The 20,810-nt window shown below is 40.1% G+C and overlaps 1 protein-coding gene across 1 annotated transcript in view; it reads right to left on the reverse strand.

Moving 5' to 3' along the window:
• Window positions 1–10,468: 10,468 nt before the first annotated feature.
• RAB3C (RAB3C, member RAS oncogene family) overlaps window positions 10,469–20,810 on the reverse strand; it is a 128,331-nt gene continuing 117,989 nt past the window's right edge. The window contains exon 5 of the mRNA XM_052670478.1: window positions 10,469–11,303. Within this exon, the coding sequence (XP_052526438.1) occupies window positions 11,116–11,303 (188 nt within the window). The 3' untranslated portion in view covers window positions 10,469–11,115. The remainder of the gene's footprint in view (window positions 11,304–20,810) is intronic.

Below are 20,810 nucleotides of genomic sequence, written 5' to 3' on the forward strand. Positions count from 1 at the left end.
TCTATACTATCCAGCTAAGTTTCAAATCCTCTGCCTTATGATTTAACTTGTCAGGATATTGCATGTGTGCAGACAGACACATAGGAAAATTAAGGCACTTGATAAAATTTCTGAAGGGACCTTTGTTCTTCATTTCACAGCACAATATTTGCACAGTACATAATTTTGTTCAAATTTTGGCTCTTAATGGCCTCAGCTTTCTGATTAAGCCATGGAGTCCATTTGGTTGGGTGTAAGCCTGCAGTTTGTCTTTCCCAGTTTTGATACATACTATTGCCAAATCATCCACCCTCACCTTTGCAGGGAAATTTTGCCCATTTCTTTGCCCTTAATCAAATTAGGCATATTTTCTGCATCACTTTGTATCTTCCCTTTACATCACCTTTTCTGAAGTTTTTTTCATTGGCAGTTGGGAACTTTCTATATCCTACTCTAGTTCTGCTTCTGACAGAATGATACAAATGGGTTTTCATGAGCAAGAAACACCTGTTGTTGAAACAGGTTTTATCCTTTTGGATCACCATTCTCATCTATCCGTCTGAGATTTACTCTCTGCATGATTAAAGTATTGATCTTTTCCAAATAGAAATAATGAAAAAATACCCTGGTTCCAAGATGTCAGTCAGAAGTAGAATCATTGAATCATAGAATCACAAGGTTGGAAATGACCTATAAGATCATCCAGTCCAACCGTCTCCTCATCACCATTGCCACCACTAGTACTAAACCATATCACGCAGCACGTCATCCAGACTTGAACACTGCCAGGGACGGTGACTCCACCACCTCCCTGGGCAGCCATTCCAGTGCCTGACCACTCTCTGAGAGAAATAGTTCTTCCTTATGTCTAATCTAAACCTCCTCTGATACAATTTGTGGCCATTACCACCTGTCTTGCTCTTTGCCAGGGAGAAGAGGCCAAATCATCTCCCTTCAGGAAGTTGTAGAGTGCAATGAGGTCTCCCCTGAGCCTCCTCTTCTTCAGACTGAACAATCCCAGCTCCCTCAGCTGCACCTCATAAGACTTGTGCTCCCGACCCCTCACCAGTTTTGTTGCCCTTCTCTGCACACGCTCCAGGACCTCAACATCTTTCCTGTACTGAGGGGCCCAAAACTGAACACAGTACTCGAGGTGCGGCCTCACCAGCGCTGAGTACAGGGGAATGATCACCTCCCTGCTCCTGCTGGCCACACCATTTCTAATGCAGGACAGGATGCTGTTGGCCCTCTTGGCCACCTGGGCACACTGTCGGCTCACGTTCAGCCAAGCACCAACCAGATCCCTCTCTTCTTCACAGTCATCCAGCCACTCATCTCCAAGCCTATAACGCTGCATTGGGTTGTTGTGCTCAAAATGCAGGACGCAGCACTTGGCCTTGTTGAACTTCATCCCATTCACCTCAGCCCAGTGGTCCAGCTTGTCTAAATCCCTCTGAAGGGCCTCCCTACCCTCAGGCAGATCAACACCACCTCCCAACTTGGTGTCATCTGCAAACTTACTGAGGGTACACTCAATCCCCTCATCTAGGTCATCAATAAAGATATTAAACAAGATGGGTCCCAGTACTGATCCCTGGGGGATACCACTTGAAACGGGCCGCCAGCTGGACTTACCTCCATTCACCACGACCCGCTGGGCACGGCCCTGTAGCCAGTTCCTTACCCAAAGAAGTGTATATCTGTCCAGGCCACGGGCAGCCAGTTTCCCCAGAAGAAGCCTGTGAGGGACTGTGTCAAAGGCTTTGCTGAAGTCTAGATAGACTACATCAACAGCCCTTCCCTCATCTATCAGACTGGTCACCCAGTTGTAGAAAGAGATGAGGTTGGTCAAGCACAACCTGCCTTTCAGGAACCTGTGCTGGCTGGGCCTGATCCTCTGGACACCACGCACATGCCGTGCAATCTCATCCAAGATGATTTGCTCCATAACCTTCCCTGGTACCGAGGTCAGGCTGACAGGCCTATGATTCCCCAGATCCTCCTTATGGCCCTTCTTGAAGATGGGAGTCATATCAGCAAGCCTCCAATCCCCTGGGATCTCACCATTTAACCAGGAGCGCTGATAGATGGCTGAGAGGGGCTCAGCAATCACCCCTGCCAGCTCTGTCAGCACCCAAGGGTGCAGCCCATCTGGTCCCATGGATTTGTGGCAATCCAGACAGAGGAGGAGCTCTCTGACTGTCTCCACCGGAATCGCTGGGTGCATATCCTGAGCAGTGTCCCAGACTTCCAGATCAGGGCATAAAAAGCCCAGGGGACAACTGGCCTGGCTGTTGAAGGCAGATGTAAAGAAGGCATTGAGGATCTCAGCCCTCTCCTTGTCCTCAGTGACCACCTTCCCTGCTGCATCAAGTATAGGATGATAATTATCTTTGGTTCTTCTTTTGCTGTTGATATATTTATAAAAGGATTTTTTATTGTCTTTTACTGCAGAGGCCAACCTGAGCTCAAGTTGGGCTTTTGCCTTCCTAACTTCCTCCCTGCATACCTTAGCTACTTCCCGAGCAGCCTGTCCCTTCTTCCAGAGGACGTAGACTCTCTTTTTCTCCCTGAGTCTCAACAGTAACGGCTCATCCACACCAGTCGTCTTCCCCTACGGCTTGCCTTACGGCACTCAGGGACAAATATGTCTGTGTCTTCTCCCTTATCCTTCACCTCTTACCCCTCATTCCCAATTGTTTTCCACTTGCCCCAATAGGCAGAGCAAGTACACTGGGGGCAATCTCAGAGATCAGCGGCAAGTCAAGGTTATGGGAAGTTACTATGTTTGCTGGTAGCTGGGATGACTTCCATTCTCAGAGGCCATTCAGTAACAAGAGCCATTGCCATAAAGACAAGCTCTGTGAATCAGGGCTTTGAGTTGCTCAGCAAAACCTCCTTAGAGATCCTCAGTAATATGCTGCGAAGCTCCTTGTTTTGGGTGAGAATTGGGAATTAATCTGACAATATTTGCTCTGCAGATGAGATGTTAAGGTAATAGAAAAACTGGGAGACTTGACTGAAGCACAGTGCAACAGTGACAAGAAACAGGAGCTACTGAATTGCAAGTGCACTCCAGTGAGCAGGTGCTTTAGCAATTTGTACAACGATAAATGAAAACTAAAAAGCTTTACCTCATGCTTAAAGGCCAACATGTAGGATGCCACAACATTGTGCTTTTAGTAGGAAAATCTCTGATCTTTCTTCTACAAAGTCCTAAGGCAAAATGTCCAGTGAACCATGGGATGGAGATGGATCTAAGACTCAGCAATGCTGCTGAGGGAATATTCAGTAATGAATTATTGCAGATGGCTATAATTATCAAAAAGGAAGTCATTTTTTCACAGTTGTAGAAGGTAAAAAGAGAGGGAGAATGAGGGTAAGACTATGTCACCACAACTAGGATATTCATGAATATAGTCTCTTGAATATTTATTGTAATTGAAAAGAGAAAAAAAAAAAAGTCTCTCAGCAAAAAGAAAGCTAAACAAACAAAATCCACTTGGTATACAGAAGTCACATACGAACAGAATATTTAATGGAATACACACAGTCTCTACGTCCACATATATTTAAAACTCTGCACATGGACAAAACTTGTACTTCACGTTCAGACAGGAACTCCTGTGGATGAATGCAGAAGATTCACAACATTTGTCACCCAGCAGCATTTTAAACTAACGTATTTTTCAGAACGACAGTCACTATATTGCAGAAGTAGCTGGTGGAGGAGGGACAGATTGAGTCTCATCCCCTCACAAATGTATCCTTAGCAAGAACTTGAACAACTTATCGTCATGAACAATTCAGCAAGTTAGCTTGAAGGAGCCAGAACAGCTACATATTTTCAAGGTAAGTATTTGTCCTTGTGTATATATTCATAGGTCAATAAGGAATAATAAAAATAGTAGGTAAAATTATCTGCCAGCCCTTGAATACTCAGGTCACTTAGCAAAATAAAAAACTAGGTAATATATCCCCAGTCCTGTAGCAGCCTGTATATATGCACTTAAGTGGTACTTCCTATTAGGACTGTTATTTTATCTGCTATTTATCTATCCAGAATTTTCTTCTTTTCCTAAGAAATCTCAAATTCTCTCAAAATTAATTTTCATTTTACCCCAAACTGTATAATTTTGCAAGCGGTTTCATAGCAGCAGGTATAAAAGCAGGAAGAATTTGAAGGGCTGCTCAGGTCATTGCAAGTGCTGTCCTGTGCTACTTAATGCAATTTGGCTATTTGCTTTCTCAGAGAAACAGAGCAGACAGGAAAGCCAATGGTTTCCAGCAGGCCTTAAACTTCAATTCTTTTCTTTGTAAGTCTAAATTAAAACAAAACAAAACAAGACTCAAGCAACCAACCAACCATATGAGTTAACTTAGTATATTGTGTTCAAAAATGTAAAACTAAAAATATACTTAGACACCTTATAATGAAAATGGGTTTTTTGAAAAATTCAGTACAAGCAGTTACTCTCCTTGTCCCAGTCTCAGTGGTCTAACTTTACTTAGCAGATTTCCAGGGATCATGACACACTCTCTTTGAAACCAGAGGTATAGCAAGAATTAACAGAATAAGCTTCTCCTTTGTGGAGTCCATAGGCACAACTGGGAACCACTGGTGGATAGGTGTTTCAGGGTTAGAAGTCCCATAGGTGCCCTAAAGATTTGAGAGTTTTGCTGAATAGTGATGGTCTTGCTCATGTGCTTAGAGAATTATCAGAAATATGCAAGCGTAAGAGGAGAGGAAATATGAATGATTGGATCTCTCATTTTTATGTCTTGGTTAGATTCTAGACTGCACTTTTTCCAACTATACTAAGGACCATGTAGCTGTTGAGTGAGTGAAAAGTCTGGGTGAATATATTTAATGTTGTATTTATTTTCCTTCTTTAGGATATAGAAAAGTTAAGGAAATGAACTGACATACATAACTAATTAAAGTCACTGTACACTGTGCTAGACTACTTTGACTATGACCTTCTGGCTGTTCCCAAAAAATGTTAAATCAGGGCACCTACTGAAGTTTGCAAAGTTATCTGCAAGAGTATTGGATACTCCTATTAAATTTTTCAGATATCACAAGTTAACTATATCATATTAAAACACACTTATATGATATTATGCAATATAGGCAAACAGATAACATAGCTGATAACGCTCTAGGAGGTTATTCTAATGTATCTAGGGAACATGCTTTAAAAATATATGCAGATAGTTCAGACACGTTTACAAGCATCTTCTGACTAAATGTGTTGTCCCACTAGTGTCGATGTAATGTGACCATTTCCAAAGAGGACACAGTCAGTTCTAAAAGTAAAATTGACATGCACTTGCAATAGACATACAGACATCTTTTACCGTGTCATATTTGAATATATGAAAAATAGTTTAAATGACTTAAGAATAGAGTATTTTTACACTACACTGATAAAGCATTTACTATATAAATTTTACTACAAGACACACATAGCTACTGGAAATCTTAAGCCACACAGGCATCATCAACACCTTACCACACATACAGGACACTTCTCCCTTTCACACAGGTTTATATACACTGAGTAAGTCATTAAATATTGCACTTATTGGCCCATGATTCCTCAGTTTTGAGGTATTCAAAAAATAGAAAACATCTATTTTTATAACATATTTTCATGCAACATTTAAGACATTTCAGTTTCAACAACAGTACAAACACGAGTATATAGGTTACACGTTCTGACAGTTCAACTGAGCCACGACACTTCTGACATTACTCACAAAATATTAAACAGGAGTTACACACAAACAGTTCATTTAACACTAGTTGCAGGTACATGTCAGAGTTACTCAAGTAAAGTTATCGCCAGAAGTGGTACGCAATCCCCAGCTTTCATTAATGCATGTTATGCGTGAGCCTGAAGTTACTGCTCTTCTGCTTCTCCTTCATTGAATCAAATACCAGGTACCTTATTCTATAAATGACTAGCCACCTGCAGGTGCTGGAGCCATGGAAAATAAACATATGGTCTACAGATGTAATCCCATGGATTTCTGGTGTTAATGAGTTCTGGATGTTTACTGTGGCATTTATGGAAAGCTGCACTTACTGAGACAAGTAGCAGTAGGAACTGAGTAAGTGTCAAAGACATACTGCTGCATATGCATACTAAATGTGTGTAATTACAATTCTGACTCAGTGAATATCCATGGATAAACAAAGTAAAATAAAAGGAAGGAAAAATAAAATGAAAACAAAAAACAAATTTGTAAGGTGAACTGCATTCACCTCTTCTTAACAAAGAAACTGGTAAAAGTTGTTCTAATAATTGAACTGAGTTGTCTCTTTAAATGACACTAAACATATGATGAATCTTCGAGAATCTGAAGTCAGACTGTACTAAAAAGCCTATGTGTATGGATTAAACAGTGTAAATTAACAGAACTCACTTCTCTGTTGGCAGAAGTGAGATACTGCTTTACACTCCCTAAGTGCTGATCTATAAGTATTTACTACTCAGGGTCTCAAACTGCTATATCCGTCCTCCTAAGACTCACCTACTCACTGTCTAAGAAACAGGCCAAGGAGGAAACTGTCTTAACAGTTTTTCAGCAGGACAGTAATTTAGTTGATGCCCTTAAAAATACATGTAATAAAACTTGCCTCTCCCAAAGAAATATAGAAAAGAGTAGTTTGTGGGAGAGATTGGTTTTTTAGAATGCAAATGCAGCATCTTTCATCTGCTGTTACAGAGCAGAGGAATCATCACCAGATGTAAAATTTGTACCACCTTTTTTTCCCCTAAAATTGAAAATTCAACTCAAAGCATTCTCAAATACTGGGATCAAATTCCAGCAGAATTTGTGTATCATGACATACTTTGTTCCTGAAATAAAGAAGGTGCATGTGGTACAGCTGAATGTACAAAGCTGAGCAGACTGGGAAAAAAGTTTAATCTTTCAGACTGACGCTCTGGAAAGGCCACAGATATGTAGTTGCTCAGGTAGTTTCTCTAAGCATTGCATTAAGTAAAAGCACAGAGGAACAAACAGTTCCAGGTAACGGTCACGTACACAACTGTTCAGAGAGAATATTTTTTGACAGAAAATCCAGCTAGCTTATATGTATTTCAAACACCAAACCAACAGATCTAAATAAACAAACTACTGCAACAACAACAAAAATATACTAGTAAATTAGCTATGCTATAAAGACTAGAATGCTTGTGAACATGAATTCTTATCAAAATCAGAAAAGTATCTGAAGGTTAACTCAGCAAAGCTTGCTAGCTCTCTAGCTGGTTGGTGCTAGGAGGCACTGCAGAAGCCAACTGTATCTTGTGTTCCCATGTGATCCCAAGACATTTTCTGAGCACTAGTTTTTCATACAGCAATCAGTACAATATCAGAGTATGATAAGGCTTCTGTACTATCCATGCACAGAATTAGCTTGCTGCTAAAAGCATCAGTATAGATCATAACTTGGAAAATAGTTTGTGAAGTGACGGTTCTGCTGGCACTATGGAGCTCAGGAGTCTCTGACCAGAGGCATCTGAACTCTCAAAAATGCAATATGCTCTCTATGACAACTGTTGTATCTCATCAATTGGCCTAAATTTTGGTGAAAGAGGTCATTTGTGACTGGAATGTAGCTCCATGACAATCAATCTTATTTCTGTGCAGAGATAGACAACAAATTAGTGAAAAGTCTGTGAGTACTTCAAAAACTGTGAGGCTGTAAATAATTTTGGATATCTTGTCCCTAGGTTTTCAATTTAATGAACCAGACTTCTTGCATCACTAATATATTACTGATCCTTTCTCTTAGCAGAACTGTGTCAAATACTGCTTCTCCTCCAATGACTAACTCATAATCAGTGACTACTGGATAGAGATGAAGAATGATTCATTGGTTGTTTGAATTTTGATCCTTGATTAGTCTAGGATGGAACTTCCAAAATATTAAATAATAACATATCTCTTCTTGCATTTCAGAAAATTGCAGTTCTGTCTCAGAATCAGTTGTAATTGAATTACATTGACACATGCTTCAGTTGGAGACTCTTTACTATGTAACAGTGCAAAGCATAATTTCAAGTAAAATGAAAATTCTACTCCTGTTGGCTTCCATGGAACTCAAGCTAAATTTTCATCATGCTTGAGGAAGGAATAGTAAGTTACTTCCAAGAAGCCCTTCTGTCTTTCATATTTCTCTGCAACAGCCAGGTTTCACCCTAAGAAGGTGAAGTATCGAGAGCTCATGATGCTTGTCATCTGAATCTGACCAAAATTTATAGCAGAAAACTCAATAGTGCTGAAACATGGCTTCAAAAACCAACCTATTCCACTGGTTGGAAAATCAAAACTTGTTTTTCCAACAGTAGGTAAACCTGACTGTTGAGAAAAGTTCTGCTTGAACATCCAGAACTGTCAAATTTCAGAGGAAGGGAGGGTATGATAAATCTGGTTGGATGGGACATAAGCAGGTCCTAGCCCAGCCTCCTCAAAGCAGTGTCAGCTGAGAAGTCAAAGCAGATCGCTCAGGATTTTATCTAGTTTTGTCTTGAAAGCCTCCAAGGATTTGATGTGAACACATTAAAAGTTAATCTGAATAATTCTGAATTCTATGGCAACGTCAATACAAAGAACCTAGGAGTTCTTACTAGTCATTAGGCCCTGCATTTCTGCTTCAGGTGAGCCCTTTCTCGTAACATGTGGCAGTCAGTCAGTGTTACTCTGGCAGCTGCTTCCCCCAACCTCCCCATCCTATACAGAAGATCAAGTATGTCAGAGGCTAGAGGTTTTACTTGTCACAGAGCAAAGGTGAATATTTGCACTTGTAGCAGTGCTGCATGATCCAGAACATGCCCAAGCTCTTTTGTGTTGATATTCTCCATTCACTTTACCTCGCCTGAGGATGTAATGTCTCAGGCATATAATACAACTTAAAGCTTTTCTAAGTAAATGAGGGCTGCTGTTGATTGCTGTCTCAAGGATGTTCTGCTCACTTTTCTCCAGTATATATAAATGAACATAACAAGGAAGGAAACTGGCCACCACCTCATGTAAAGCACCCTTGGTGTCCTATCACTTCTTTTATCTAAGCAGCCAGTACCCAGTGGGTGAAAAGGTGTCACTGAAAGTTCCCCAGCACAGTTGCCAACATGCTGCCTTAGACATGGGAGAGAAAAGTACTGCTCTGTAGGAGGCTGGTTTAGGGTATGTGTAACATGTGCCTCTTCTGCCTGACTGCTCATCAGCTCCACAGAGGACAGTACTTTCTCTTAGTGAAATTCAGAAAGTAAAAGTTCAGCCTCTATGTCTACTAGGAAAATAGGTGTTTAAAGAAACTTGTTAAGAGGACGTAAGTTTTAAAATCCTAGAATGAAGAAAGATCATTTAAGTTAGGCAGCCAATGTTGCCCCCTGGTGGCTATTCCGTTTTGCGTGTGTCTCTATATGCCTTGCTTGAAAGTCGTTTTCACCATGTCGAAGTTAATATCAGTTATTTAACCAGTTAAAAAAAAAACAACAAAAAAACAACAAAAACAACAACAACAACAACAAAAAAAAAAAACCACAACACAAAACAAACAAAAAGAAAGAGAAAAAACAACCAAGTGCCCATTTTCCTCAGTGTCTTTCAGGAGTTTATATGAATAACCTTTGAAAACAGGAGTGTGTACAGAGGGATTTTCAGTACCTTCTGTTACTTTCATTTTCTAATTTGTCTTCCTATTTTTTTATTTTTATTTTTATTTTTATTTTTTTATTGCAGACAGTTAGGGAAACGTCAGTCTTGTCTTAAAGCCCGCTGCTAGGAACAATAAAACAGTTAATTCCACAATTATGCAGTTTAGCTTAAAAATGTCACTGTGACAGAAATAAAGGTGTTGCATGAAGCACTATGTACTGGACATAGATGTGCCATCAATTACCATTTTAAAACTTTAGAATATGACTATTTTTATTAAATTGATTGAAACAGAATTTGTTTGTTGTACTTTATTATGCCTTTTTGTGTGTGTGTCTGTGTACTTCACAGCTTTTCCTGATTTTAGAGATACATTCATTTTAACTTAGGAAATTATAACTATTTCTTATTATTCCTAAAGTTATTTTCAAAATATTGCCAATCTGTGATAGTCCTGATGAAAAATATTTCCTCATCAAAGAAAAAATGAGGTCAAACTAAAGCTCATTGACATCAGCAACACATCTACATTAGGTCTGAGTGAAATTAGTAACCAGTATGGTGATGGCTGTCCCAGCTTAAGCATGCAGGTTTGACAGCAATGTGACAAGACAGTTTTTGGCTATGAACAACTGATTGTGATGGATTTGGCTTTCCTAGGGGTAATATCTGAACAGTGTTCAATATCTAACACCGGTGGAAAGAAAAAAGAGCTGGTCAGACCTCTTCTGCTAGGGCAGAAACTACCAGGGTATCTGCATGTTGGAATGAGAAAATGAGTAAAGTTTCAAAAGGAGCTTAACAAACAAAAATGTAAGCATAGTAGCTGGTTAGCCAGGATGAAGTATCTAATATCTCTGAGAATCTGCACTGAACACCCATACCCATATCCAGTTGGAATCTCAAAGGAATGGCAGGTAGCTTGAGGTCCAGGAAGGCTGGAGGTCTGCTCCTTCTAACTTCTACAGTTTCCAAGCACATGATGTGTAACATACTGAGCCCAGACTTACTCAGGCAGTATGCTCAAGGAAGTGTTCCTTATAAATGATCTAGACAGAATGACTGATTGGCTCTTTAAAGTAATATTTCTAAATACATTTTTGGTCAGGAGAAAATATAAAATACCTTGGCCGCTGCCCTAAGTATTCAACTACAAAATTTGAAACCAATGATGCAAGTCACATGGCACTAGCTGAAGTAAGTATAATGAGAAACAGTAAAAAGAAAAGAGAAACTAATAGCCATCCTGCATGCAAGAGCCAGAAGCTAAAAAAGCGGATTACTCTTTCAAACTATTAATATCCCCATCTTCGTACATATACTCAACTAGATGCTAATGTAGAATAAAAGATTTTTCTCCCAAATAAATTACTAAGACAGTATAAATAAAGGCATATAGACCATTCATAAATACTCTGTTGGCAACAGAATGCGCTGGAGCTGCCTTTGCTGGTAGCCGCATTAACAGCCACAGTTGGGTTGCTGTGGTGGAGGGCTGTCCTTTAGTCGTGTGTTCTGCTTGCCAGCAGTGATGTTGGGATCTGTCTCCAGACTTTCGGACATTTTGTCACAGATGATATCCACAAGTCGCTCAAATGTCTGCTTGACATTAATGTTGTCCTTGGCACTTGTTTCAAAAAATTCAAAGCCTAAGAAAATAAACAACACGTGTATGTTTGATACATATTTGAGAATCTCCAAGCAGTGTACAGACTTCTCAGCACAGATGTGTGTGCGATAAACAGAAAGTAAATATGTGAGAGCACACACATAAATGAGTGATACTGCAAAAGCAGTTAAAATTATAACACAATCAGGGCAACTACATTAGTGTCATTTGCTTCATAACAAGTCAGATAAAATACAGACTAGATCAAATACATTCCCTTAAACAAATTATACTTTGAAACAGTTTCATATAAAAACTGACACCAATTTGAGAATCCTATTAAACTAGAAATGCCCTATATATTCAGCCATCGTGAAGGTATAATCTACTGCTGTATCTCTAGCTATTATGCTTCTCTGAGCATTATTCAGCTGGAAAAAGCCATTTGCATCATTTCATTAACCTCATGCCAAAATAGACAATTATATTTGGAAACAAGCAGGTAAAAAAGCAAACAAGGCAAGGAAAGCTTTCTGCAGTTTGTCTCCTTGTAGGTAAATCTGTGGGGAAAAATCTGTGTCCATGTCTGGAGCCCCCAGTACAAGAAAGATAGAGATATGTTGGAGAGGGTCCAGAGGAGAGCCACAAAGATGATCAGGGGATCAGGGGACTGGAGCACCTACACTGCAAAGACAGGCTGAGGGAGCTGGGCTTGTTCAGCCTGGAGAAGAGAAGGCTGTGGGGTGACCTATTGCAGCCTTTCAGTACCTAAAGGCAGCCTATAAACAGGAGGGGAGTCAACTCTTTGAAAGGGTTGATAACAGCAGGACAAGGGGAAATGGTTTTAAGTCGAGGGAGAGAAGATTTAGGTTGGATGTCAAGGGGAGGTTGCCTGCAGAGAGAGTGGTGAGGTGCTGGAACAGGCTGCCCAGAGATGTTGTGGATGGCCTGTCCCTGGTGGTGTTTAAATCCAGATTGGATGGGGCCCTGGACAGGCTGGTCTGGTATTAAATGGGGAGGTTGGTGGCCCTGCATGTGGCAGGGGGGTTGGAGATTCACGATCCTGGAGTTTACTTCCAACCCTGGCCATTCTGTGATTCTGTGATTCTGTGAAAAACTGGACCACCACATATAACCAATAAACAAACACTGTTTTTTCTTTTAATTCATTTATGGAGAAAGACTTTTTATCAGTCCATTCCCAATGATTACCTCAAAGGCAATGAGAACTACTGTTAATACAGGAGCCTATATGGAGCAGAACTAGCTTTCCTAAGCTCCCTTTTCTGCCCTGGTTTGTCCCATGTCTTATTTCCCATGTCTGTTCCCTGCCAGGTTTGCAATTTGCTGTTCTGCCTGCAATACAGGAAGTTTCTATCAATGTCAGGTCTTCTCTATTCTTTCTCTCCAATTCCTTTTTTCTGTTTGTTTGTTTTTTTGCTTGCTTATTAGTTTACTATGCCTCTTTCTTCCCCCTTGCGGACTATGTTACATATTTTTCTCATATTTGTCTCATTGCTGACTTGAGGGTTTCTTAGAAATTTAGAAGTTTCTACTTCTGTCTTTCCATTGCTCAAGGTTTCAGTAATAAGAGAGTTTACAATACATCTGTTCCACTAGTAATCTTACAGAAGTTACTTCATTTTTGTACATCTATTTTGATTCTTTTTAATCAATGCTGAAAAGCAGTGTGCCCCTACTGCTTAATGTTTAATCAGGAAATATCAGTCACTTCAACTCCTGAGAGAAATGCAAGAAACAGACTTATTATTTTTGTTGTGTCAAGCTAATCTTCTATTTCCAAAGGCTATTTGAAACTAAAATTGAACTGCTCAGATAGTATCTGAACAGGATATAATGCATATGTGCACAGTCCTATAATCGCTTGGCATGTAGTTTTTTGCATACCTAGAGATAAAGCAGGTAGTTATATCCAGCTTGGCATGATAACCCAGTATGTGCAAATAGCCAATACAAAAAGTTAACTCTGTGTTCTGAGCATTCTTCATATTTTTAATTTATGTTAAGTGCCTTGTGCTAAGAAGTCAGAAAGTTAAATTACTTAGATGTATAGGAGCTAAATGCAGGCCAATGTTGGTGCTCATAGGTAGTTTAAATAACAAACTCTTGCACATACAAACATCATAAAAGGATTTAGTCATGTAATGGTAATATCAGCAAGAAATATAATCTCACAAACATGAGCTTTTTTTCCAAGCATATTGGCTTGAAAAATTTTCTTTCCCAATTTCTCTTGAATGCAGGAAAATTGTGATAAAAGACCAGTTATGGAAATCATATACTGGGAGGTGATTTTAATCTAAGTCTCAAACCAATTGTTTGGTTGCTATAGATTAGCAACCTTCTTCTAATGTAGAAGAAAAATGTGGAAAGCCAGTGTAGCCTTATTTGCTGATGGCTTCAGTGCTTCTATGGCGTTCCATGCAGGAGAAAATTGTTCAGATCTATTGGGAGCTGCTTGGTGAAAAGGAGGTCTTCCACATTTCCACTGCTCTGTGTCAAAACGTGGCTGTGGCTCTGTGATGGAACAGTGCAGTCAGATCTTCCCACAGCTGCTGCCATCTGCTGCACAGGAAGCAGGAGGAGAGTAGCTGTTCTTATGAGGTTTGATTTGATTTCAAAGATATATATGTGCTGCAATCCCAGAGGATGACTGCAGGCCATTATTTCACTCAGACTCTGAGAGCAACCTGACCTGTCTTGGTCAGGGAAGGTGCTTGCTGTGCTTGTGCAAGCTGAATCTGGACTATGGGCATAACTTCAATAAAATGGCATGAAATCTGGAGTCTTGAACCTTGGCTTCTGGGACCATCACATTGTATTTACAGTACAAATAAGCCGCAGCTGTGACAGAATATCATTATTGCTGCCAAGATAACAGCTCTCTCTCCTGATCATCAACCAGCTCCATCATATCCCATGGTCTCATGGGTAATGTGTCAGAATTTGTGCCCATTGCATGTTTCTCCTCTTTTCAAATAAATAGAAAGAGATGAAACTGAGAATGAAATGAAAAGAGGGGAAAAATGCCTTGTAATCTGTCTAACCCCCAGCAAGGGTGTTGCTTTGATATTTATTACATTCCCTGCCAGCTCCAACACCTTTCAAGCAGAAAAAAAACCTACACTTTACTATATGAGTAACAGTGATCTGACGTGTGGAAAAGACATAGCATAAGCAGTATGCCCTCACTATTTGATGCAATGTAAACTGAAAGAGGAGAGATAAGTATACAGGCAGGACAATAGGGCAGAAAGGCTGACGGACAATTAGAGGATGCCTGAGAACTGCAACACCAAGGCCTCTGAAATGACAGAAAGAATGAATCTTTAAGCTGAGCGTTTTTAAAGGCAGTAACACAGAATAGCTGGCACAAGAGATGATCATAAAATGGCAGGTGATGCAGCTAGACAAGTGATCTGGGCAGTGGAAACAGAAATTGGAAGAAAAGAGTCATAAAGATCACACAGGAGATTGATGTCAGAAAATACTGTAACAGAGAGATGATGAAGACAACAGATCCACTACCACAGTGAGGGTGCTCTGCATTACACTGAAAAGTGGAAACCCTCTTTTTCAGAGTAATATAGGGACTTATGGCATATTCAAGCACAAATATATTTAATATTTATTCAAAGAAAAACACAACAGCTGTGGAGAAATCTGTGGAATTGAGTTATGGTTTTGTTACAAGAAGAAAATTATAGTTACAGTAGCAGTACGGTTGGGTATGAGGCAATGCCTGTGTATACATAGCCTCTGTCTACTTTTTCATTTCCTTTGTGATTCAGAAACTTCCCAACTTGACCATGCAAAGATGAGATGATGCACAGACTTGAGACAATGTTCTGACTTATGAAAAAGTGACTAAATTCCCACCTGTATCCACAACAAAGTACTGAACTTATTCTGTATCTGATCTGTACGGATACAAATTTCAGTCACTCAGGAGCTGGTTCCTTCAAGCAACCCTGCATACAGACCAGTTGATAGCCACTATTTCTATGTTTATATATGTTGATAACTACTCTGAATGGTGAAAATGGACAATACAGTCGGCCCCTCATAAATATTTCCTGCTGTATAGAATGGATTCAGTCGCACACAGGTAACGTAATTGTAGATGTTCTGTGAAAACTGTGCTTGCAGATGCAGAAAGGGTCACACAGAACAGTCTTTTGTAGTCAGTTAAAAGATGTTTAGTGTACATTTTAAAATAATCACTTTCAACTTATTGGCATGTATTGGAGAGCAACCTTAGGACCAGCTGAATTACAAGAACTCATTAGAACAACAGTTCTTAGTGACTCATCTAACACAGCTGAAGAAATTCCTGTATGGCTCAGGACTGGGGCCAGTTTTCTTTAATATCTTTATCAGTGATCTGGATGAATCAGTCCCCACTCACTAAGTTTGCAGATAACACAAACTTAGGGAAGAACACTGATCTGCTTGAGGGTAGGAAGGATCTGCAGAGGAATCTGACTAGGCTCCATGGAAGGGATGCATCCAGCTCTCTAAGTGAAAGCTAAATGCTGAGTGCGGCGCTTGCATAGTGGTGGTGTAGGTTTAGGGAAGTTTGGCTGGAATTTTGCCCAGCAGAAAATGACCTGGTAGTGCTAGTTGACAGCTGGCTGAACAGGAGCCAGCTGTGCAGCCAGCTGCCCAAGAAGGCCAGTGGTCTCCTGACCTGTATCAGAAAGCGTGTGGTCAGCAGGCCTTGAAAAGTGATTGTTCTTCTGTCCTCAGCCCTGTGATACAGAATGTATCTCAAGTACTGTGTCCTGCTCTGGGCTTCACACTACAAGTAGGATGTAGAGGTGCAGGAACCCATTCAGAGAAGAGCAATAGAACTATTAAAGGGACTGGAAAGCAACTATGAGCGGCAGCTGAGGGAACTGTAGTTGTCTGGTCTGGTGAAAAGAAGGGGAGACCTCGCCGCTCTCCACAGCTACCAGAAGGGAGGCTATAGCAAGGTGGGTGTTGGTCTTTCTCTCAAGTGAGAAGTGACAACATGAAATGGCCTCAAATAGATCTAAGGAAGATTTAGGTTGAATATCAAGAAGAATTTATTCACAAAAAGGCTTCTAAGACATTACAATAGTCTGCACAGGGATGCAGTGGACTTGCCATCCATGGAGGCATTCAAGACCTCTGGAAGTGAAACTCTGGAAAATATTTTAGTGGTGGACTTGATAGTGTTAGGAGGATGGTTGGACTTGCTGATCTAAAGGGTCTTTTCCAACCTACGTTATTCTAGGATCCTTGCAACAGTTTCCTGACCATACTGTACAAGCAATTAAATTCCCCATGTGTTTATTACCTTATGCAAGTGACTTTATTTATTTCTTTTTAACAGAAGTTCTATCCATGAATGTCTGTGGAACAGTTTCAGCAAGATAGGGGGTATTATTCTAGCAGAGAGTGTGAAAAAATACATCATGTAAGAACTCCTTACTTGCGATTTTTTCCATTTTGTTCCTGAATAGTTTGCAGAGTTTTTTCCTGGTGATCTCTGCTCTCTTCCTGACTCATTTTGCAAATACTTCACTGTTTCTAAGCAAATGCTTAGAGACTGTGAGTTCCTAAAATGCTGGCGCATGATGCCCTCGGGTCTATATGCCTTTTAGTACTGTCTTCAGGATTTTTTTTTACTGCTTATTATTAACTAAGAAGAAAAGCTTTTTGTGTGATCGTGAAACTGAAGTGAGGAAACTCCATGGCAATGCTGAGGGCAGCAGAGCTCAAAGAACGCTGTGGCCCTACCACCCATGACGATCTGTACTGTAGAACTGGATGAGATCAGGCAAAGCATGTTACAGGGAAGATTGAAAAAGCCCAAGTTGTATATAGGTACGTTAGGCAGAATGGAAATGAAAATGAGAAAATACAAAATATCAAAGCACCTTCTGAGCATATGAACATTACGTGTGGAAGATGAATCTTTTACATCTTTTAAATTCCTTTTCTGTTGTTTCACTCACTCTGCTGTCCTTCCACGACTCTGTCTCTTCCCTTTATACTCTTTACCCCCTAGCACTGACTCAGAGGCAGCTGGCATGCTGCAGAAATAGTGGCTGACCAGCACACTTGTACGCTGCTGTTGCAATCCTGGTGATCTGTAGTACATATAGAATAGTTTCATTAGCACGTCTGAAGTACATGAACAGTCTAATTTATTTTGTTCTCTCTTCGCCTTGTATGTGTACTGGCTCTGCAGAGGCTCCTTCATCATCTCTCATTAGCACTTGTTTATGCCTGCTTTCAAAAAATGAGGAAGAAAAAGAAGATCTTCATGCAAAAGAAAGAACATTGTGCACACTCTCATATTCCTGAAAAAATGTGACATCAAGAGGACAGGCTAACTAGCAAACTTTAGCCACAACACAGATAAGAGTTATGGTAATGTTTTACCAGTTGATCAGAAAGACCTTCTGGTTTCAGAGCGTCTGTCCATAACAAAGACAGTTTTATTTATCCTCCCTGATGTTGTGCTATGTTTAACAGATATCTTCAAGGCTGCATTTCCCTTACAGCTATCCTTCCTTCTAAGCAAGGTTGAACTATGCTCTTCAGTACTGCTCTTTCCAGTTCAACCTAGTACTCTGAGGAGCAGTGTGACAGTGCAATGTCTGAGCAAGAACTGACTGCAGGAAGCTGCTTCCTTTGTAACACAGTGGTGTACAATTGGCAAAGCCCAGGAAACTGTGGGAATTAGTCATTTAATGAAGACATAGTGCATAAAGTAGAAGAGCCAATGCCTAGTTTTCGTGGATCTGCATCCTGTGGTCAGTTCTAAGGGGCACTGGCAGGCACATCTTCAATCCTGCTGAGAATAGTACCTAGTAAGTTTTGCATTCATAGTGTAGGCTGTGAGTCAATCCAACTGCTCAGCTGTCTGCATACTTAGAACCACACAGGTCTTAGAAACTTCTAGCCCTCTCTCAAATAGTTACACAAAGAGACAGGCATATGTGGCATCATTGTAAATGTCATCTCTTCTGGGGAACCAAACTGAAAGAAAATGATCACCACTTTTCTTCAAAACATTGCCTGCAACTGCAAGTTATCTAAAAGACCTGCCTACATTGTGCTCTGCTTTGCAGGCCTAGTGGATGGGACCTGTGCTCTCCAAACAAGACTGTGGGCTAGACTATGTTAAGAAAAGTATTAAAACAATATTAAGCCCCAAACTGGACTTTGTTATTTCCATTTCAGCAATTATCAGTGCTTTAGCATAATTCTGATTAGAACCACTATAAGCACTGTTAATAGAAATGCTGTGGCATTTGCTCATCCTTTAAGGTGGCCAAACAAAAAATTAAATAAATAAACAAGCTAAAGGATGACTAAAGTAAATTTGTAGCAAATATTTTTTTTTGTTTGATTGTTGACTTGATTGACTTTTGGTGAGCAAACATAATATCTTGCTTCTCTTTGTCATTAACTCTCCTGAAATACATCATGGAGTCTCGTAAAGGAAAATGAGGTTGGCATTTTCTCTCTGTAGGAAAACATCCTGGGACAGGTGCTTTTGAGCTTTTAATTGCTCTGCTAATGCTCCTTGTGTACTGTAACTTAACAGAAGACTGGAGGTTTTCAGTGCTGTCAGTCTGTCTCCTTCTGGCACTAACATTTGCCTTTTACAAAGAGCTAAAAAACAGTGAAGGGGGGAAATATGAAAGAGGCATATTTCTGCATAACCCAATTATTTTCATTTTTAATACAAAGTTGGGCAAGACCGTATGTCCACTAAGGTCCTTGAAGCTGTCAGTGACCCTGCCTTCTGTAACCAGCTTCCAGCCAGCCATAGAGGCAAAGAGAACTTGTCAGTATACTAAGCCATGTGATGAGGTTTCAAGTCCTACTTGACTCCCAATTTACATTCCAAAATTATAGTCTTAAAAATGCCTTTTCAGTTGCATTTCCCTCATAGCTATCCTTCCTTCTGCCTAAATCACATCTGCCTAATAGAGCTGATACTCAGTGGTCACAGCAAGTAGAGGTCCACCCCAGTCCTAACACAACACCCAGTGGCTTGTGCTCATGCTGTGAGGATTCAAAATAGATCATGTCCCTGCCACCTCTCAGCAGTGGACTTGGTCTTGCAGGCTTGGTAGGATCACACAGAAAGGCTGGATGCTGAGTTACAGACCATGTAAGAATAAAGCACTGACAAGTGCTCTGCTTTTGTTTTTTCTGGGATTCTAAATGAATTTAAATAGAAGAAATCCAATTACATTCAAATCAGGTCTCTTGCACTCCTCATGCCCACGCCAAGATCAATATGAAAATAAAAAGAGGTAAGGTGGGCTGAGTTTGGCTTGAAATGAGAAATTCTCTTTTTTTTTTTTTTTGTTTGTTTGTTTGTTTTGTAGGGTTTATTTTTAAACTAGTGGGAATCAAGAAGAGCAAAGAAAGAAAAGGATGAAAATAAAGACAAGAAGGAATAAATAGTTCAGATGACATGACTGAAGAATGAATGAAGAAAGGAGGAAAAAAAACAAATTTGCAAGACAGTGTGTTTAGAAGTCAACACTTTTGACTTTAGTTAAATCTAAGGGATTAAATTTTTGTAAGTGACAAGCACAGTCTGTGGAGGCACACTGAATTCAATGAGGAATGGCTTCAGCCTGCCCTTTCAGAAGGAAATGCAAGATCTCACCTAGAAAGGACCGATTTCATTTTGTTTTCTTACAATGTTTGGTGGCTTCTGGGGGAGACTATACCAGGATACATTTACGAAGCGGGCAAGTGCACTCCAGGGCATGGTCAGAAGTACTGGCTGCCCAAGCCATGAGGGCCCTGAGCGTCAGCAATAAAGAAACATGGAGGCACAAAAAAATTGCTTGAAATAATGCTTTCTCGAAAGCTGTTCAATAGAGCTCACAGCCTGAACTGTATTTTAGCAGGACATCACACTAGGTAATTAACAGGGGTCCCTTGTAGACAATGTTTCTAGCATACAATATTTTTATTTCCCAAATACTTAATCAGCCTAAACCAAAAAGCTGGGATAAGACCAAGGGGATCAAGATGGACAGACATTTGGGGCAGGCTGTGAAATATTTCCCTATTGTCTTGTGCTTCGTGAACACAACATGGCTTGGGCAGGTTGGTCTGCACTTCTGCATCAATCTTAGGAGCTGTGGCCTTGAGGATATAATGTGCATTCTAATGGCAGAACTTCTAATTAAAAGCTAATGAATGTTTAAAATGCTAATGAATGTTTAAATAATTTGTAACATACATATAGCAAGTATGAATTGTATACAAGCAAACACATAACCACAGGCAAGAACACATACATACAAAATTATCTACCCACTCTGCAGGCATAGCGATGAGGCATAAGTAAATGTATGTTTGAACTACATGTGCAATCATTCATTTGCATGTGCAGCTACTCAGTGTCTATTCAAAGCTCTGCACACAACTCTGCTTGCTAAACCTTTGCCAGAATGTAGATCACAATATATCTTACTGATTACAAATAAAAAGAACCAAGAAAATCATGCCACCTGTG

Source organism: Tympanuchus pallidicinctus, unplaced genomic scaffold (genome assembly GCF_026119805.1).
Source record: "Tympanuchus pallidicinctus isolate F22 unplaced genomic scaffold, pur_lepc_1.0 scaffold9, whole genome shotgun sequence".
Taxonomy (NCBI): Eukaryota; Metazoa; Chordata; class Aves; order Galliformes; family Phasianidae; genus Tympanuchus; species Tympanuchus pallidicinctus.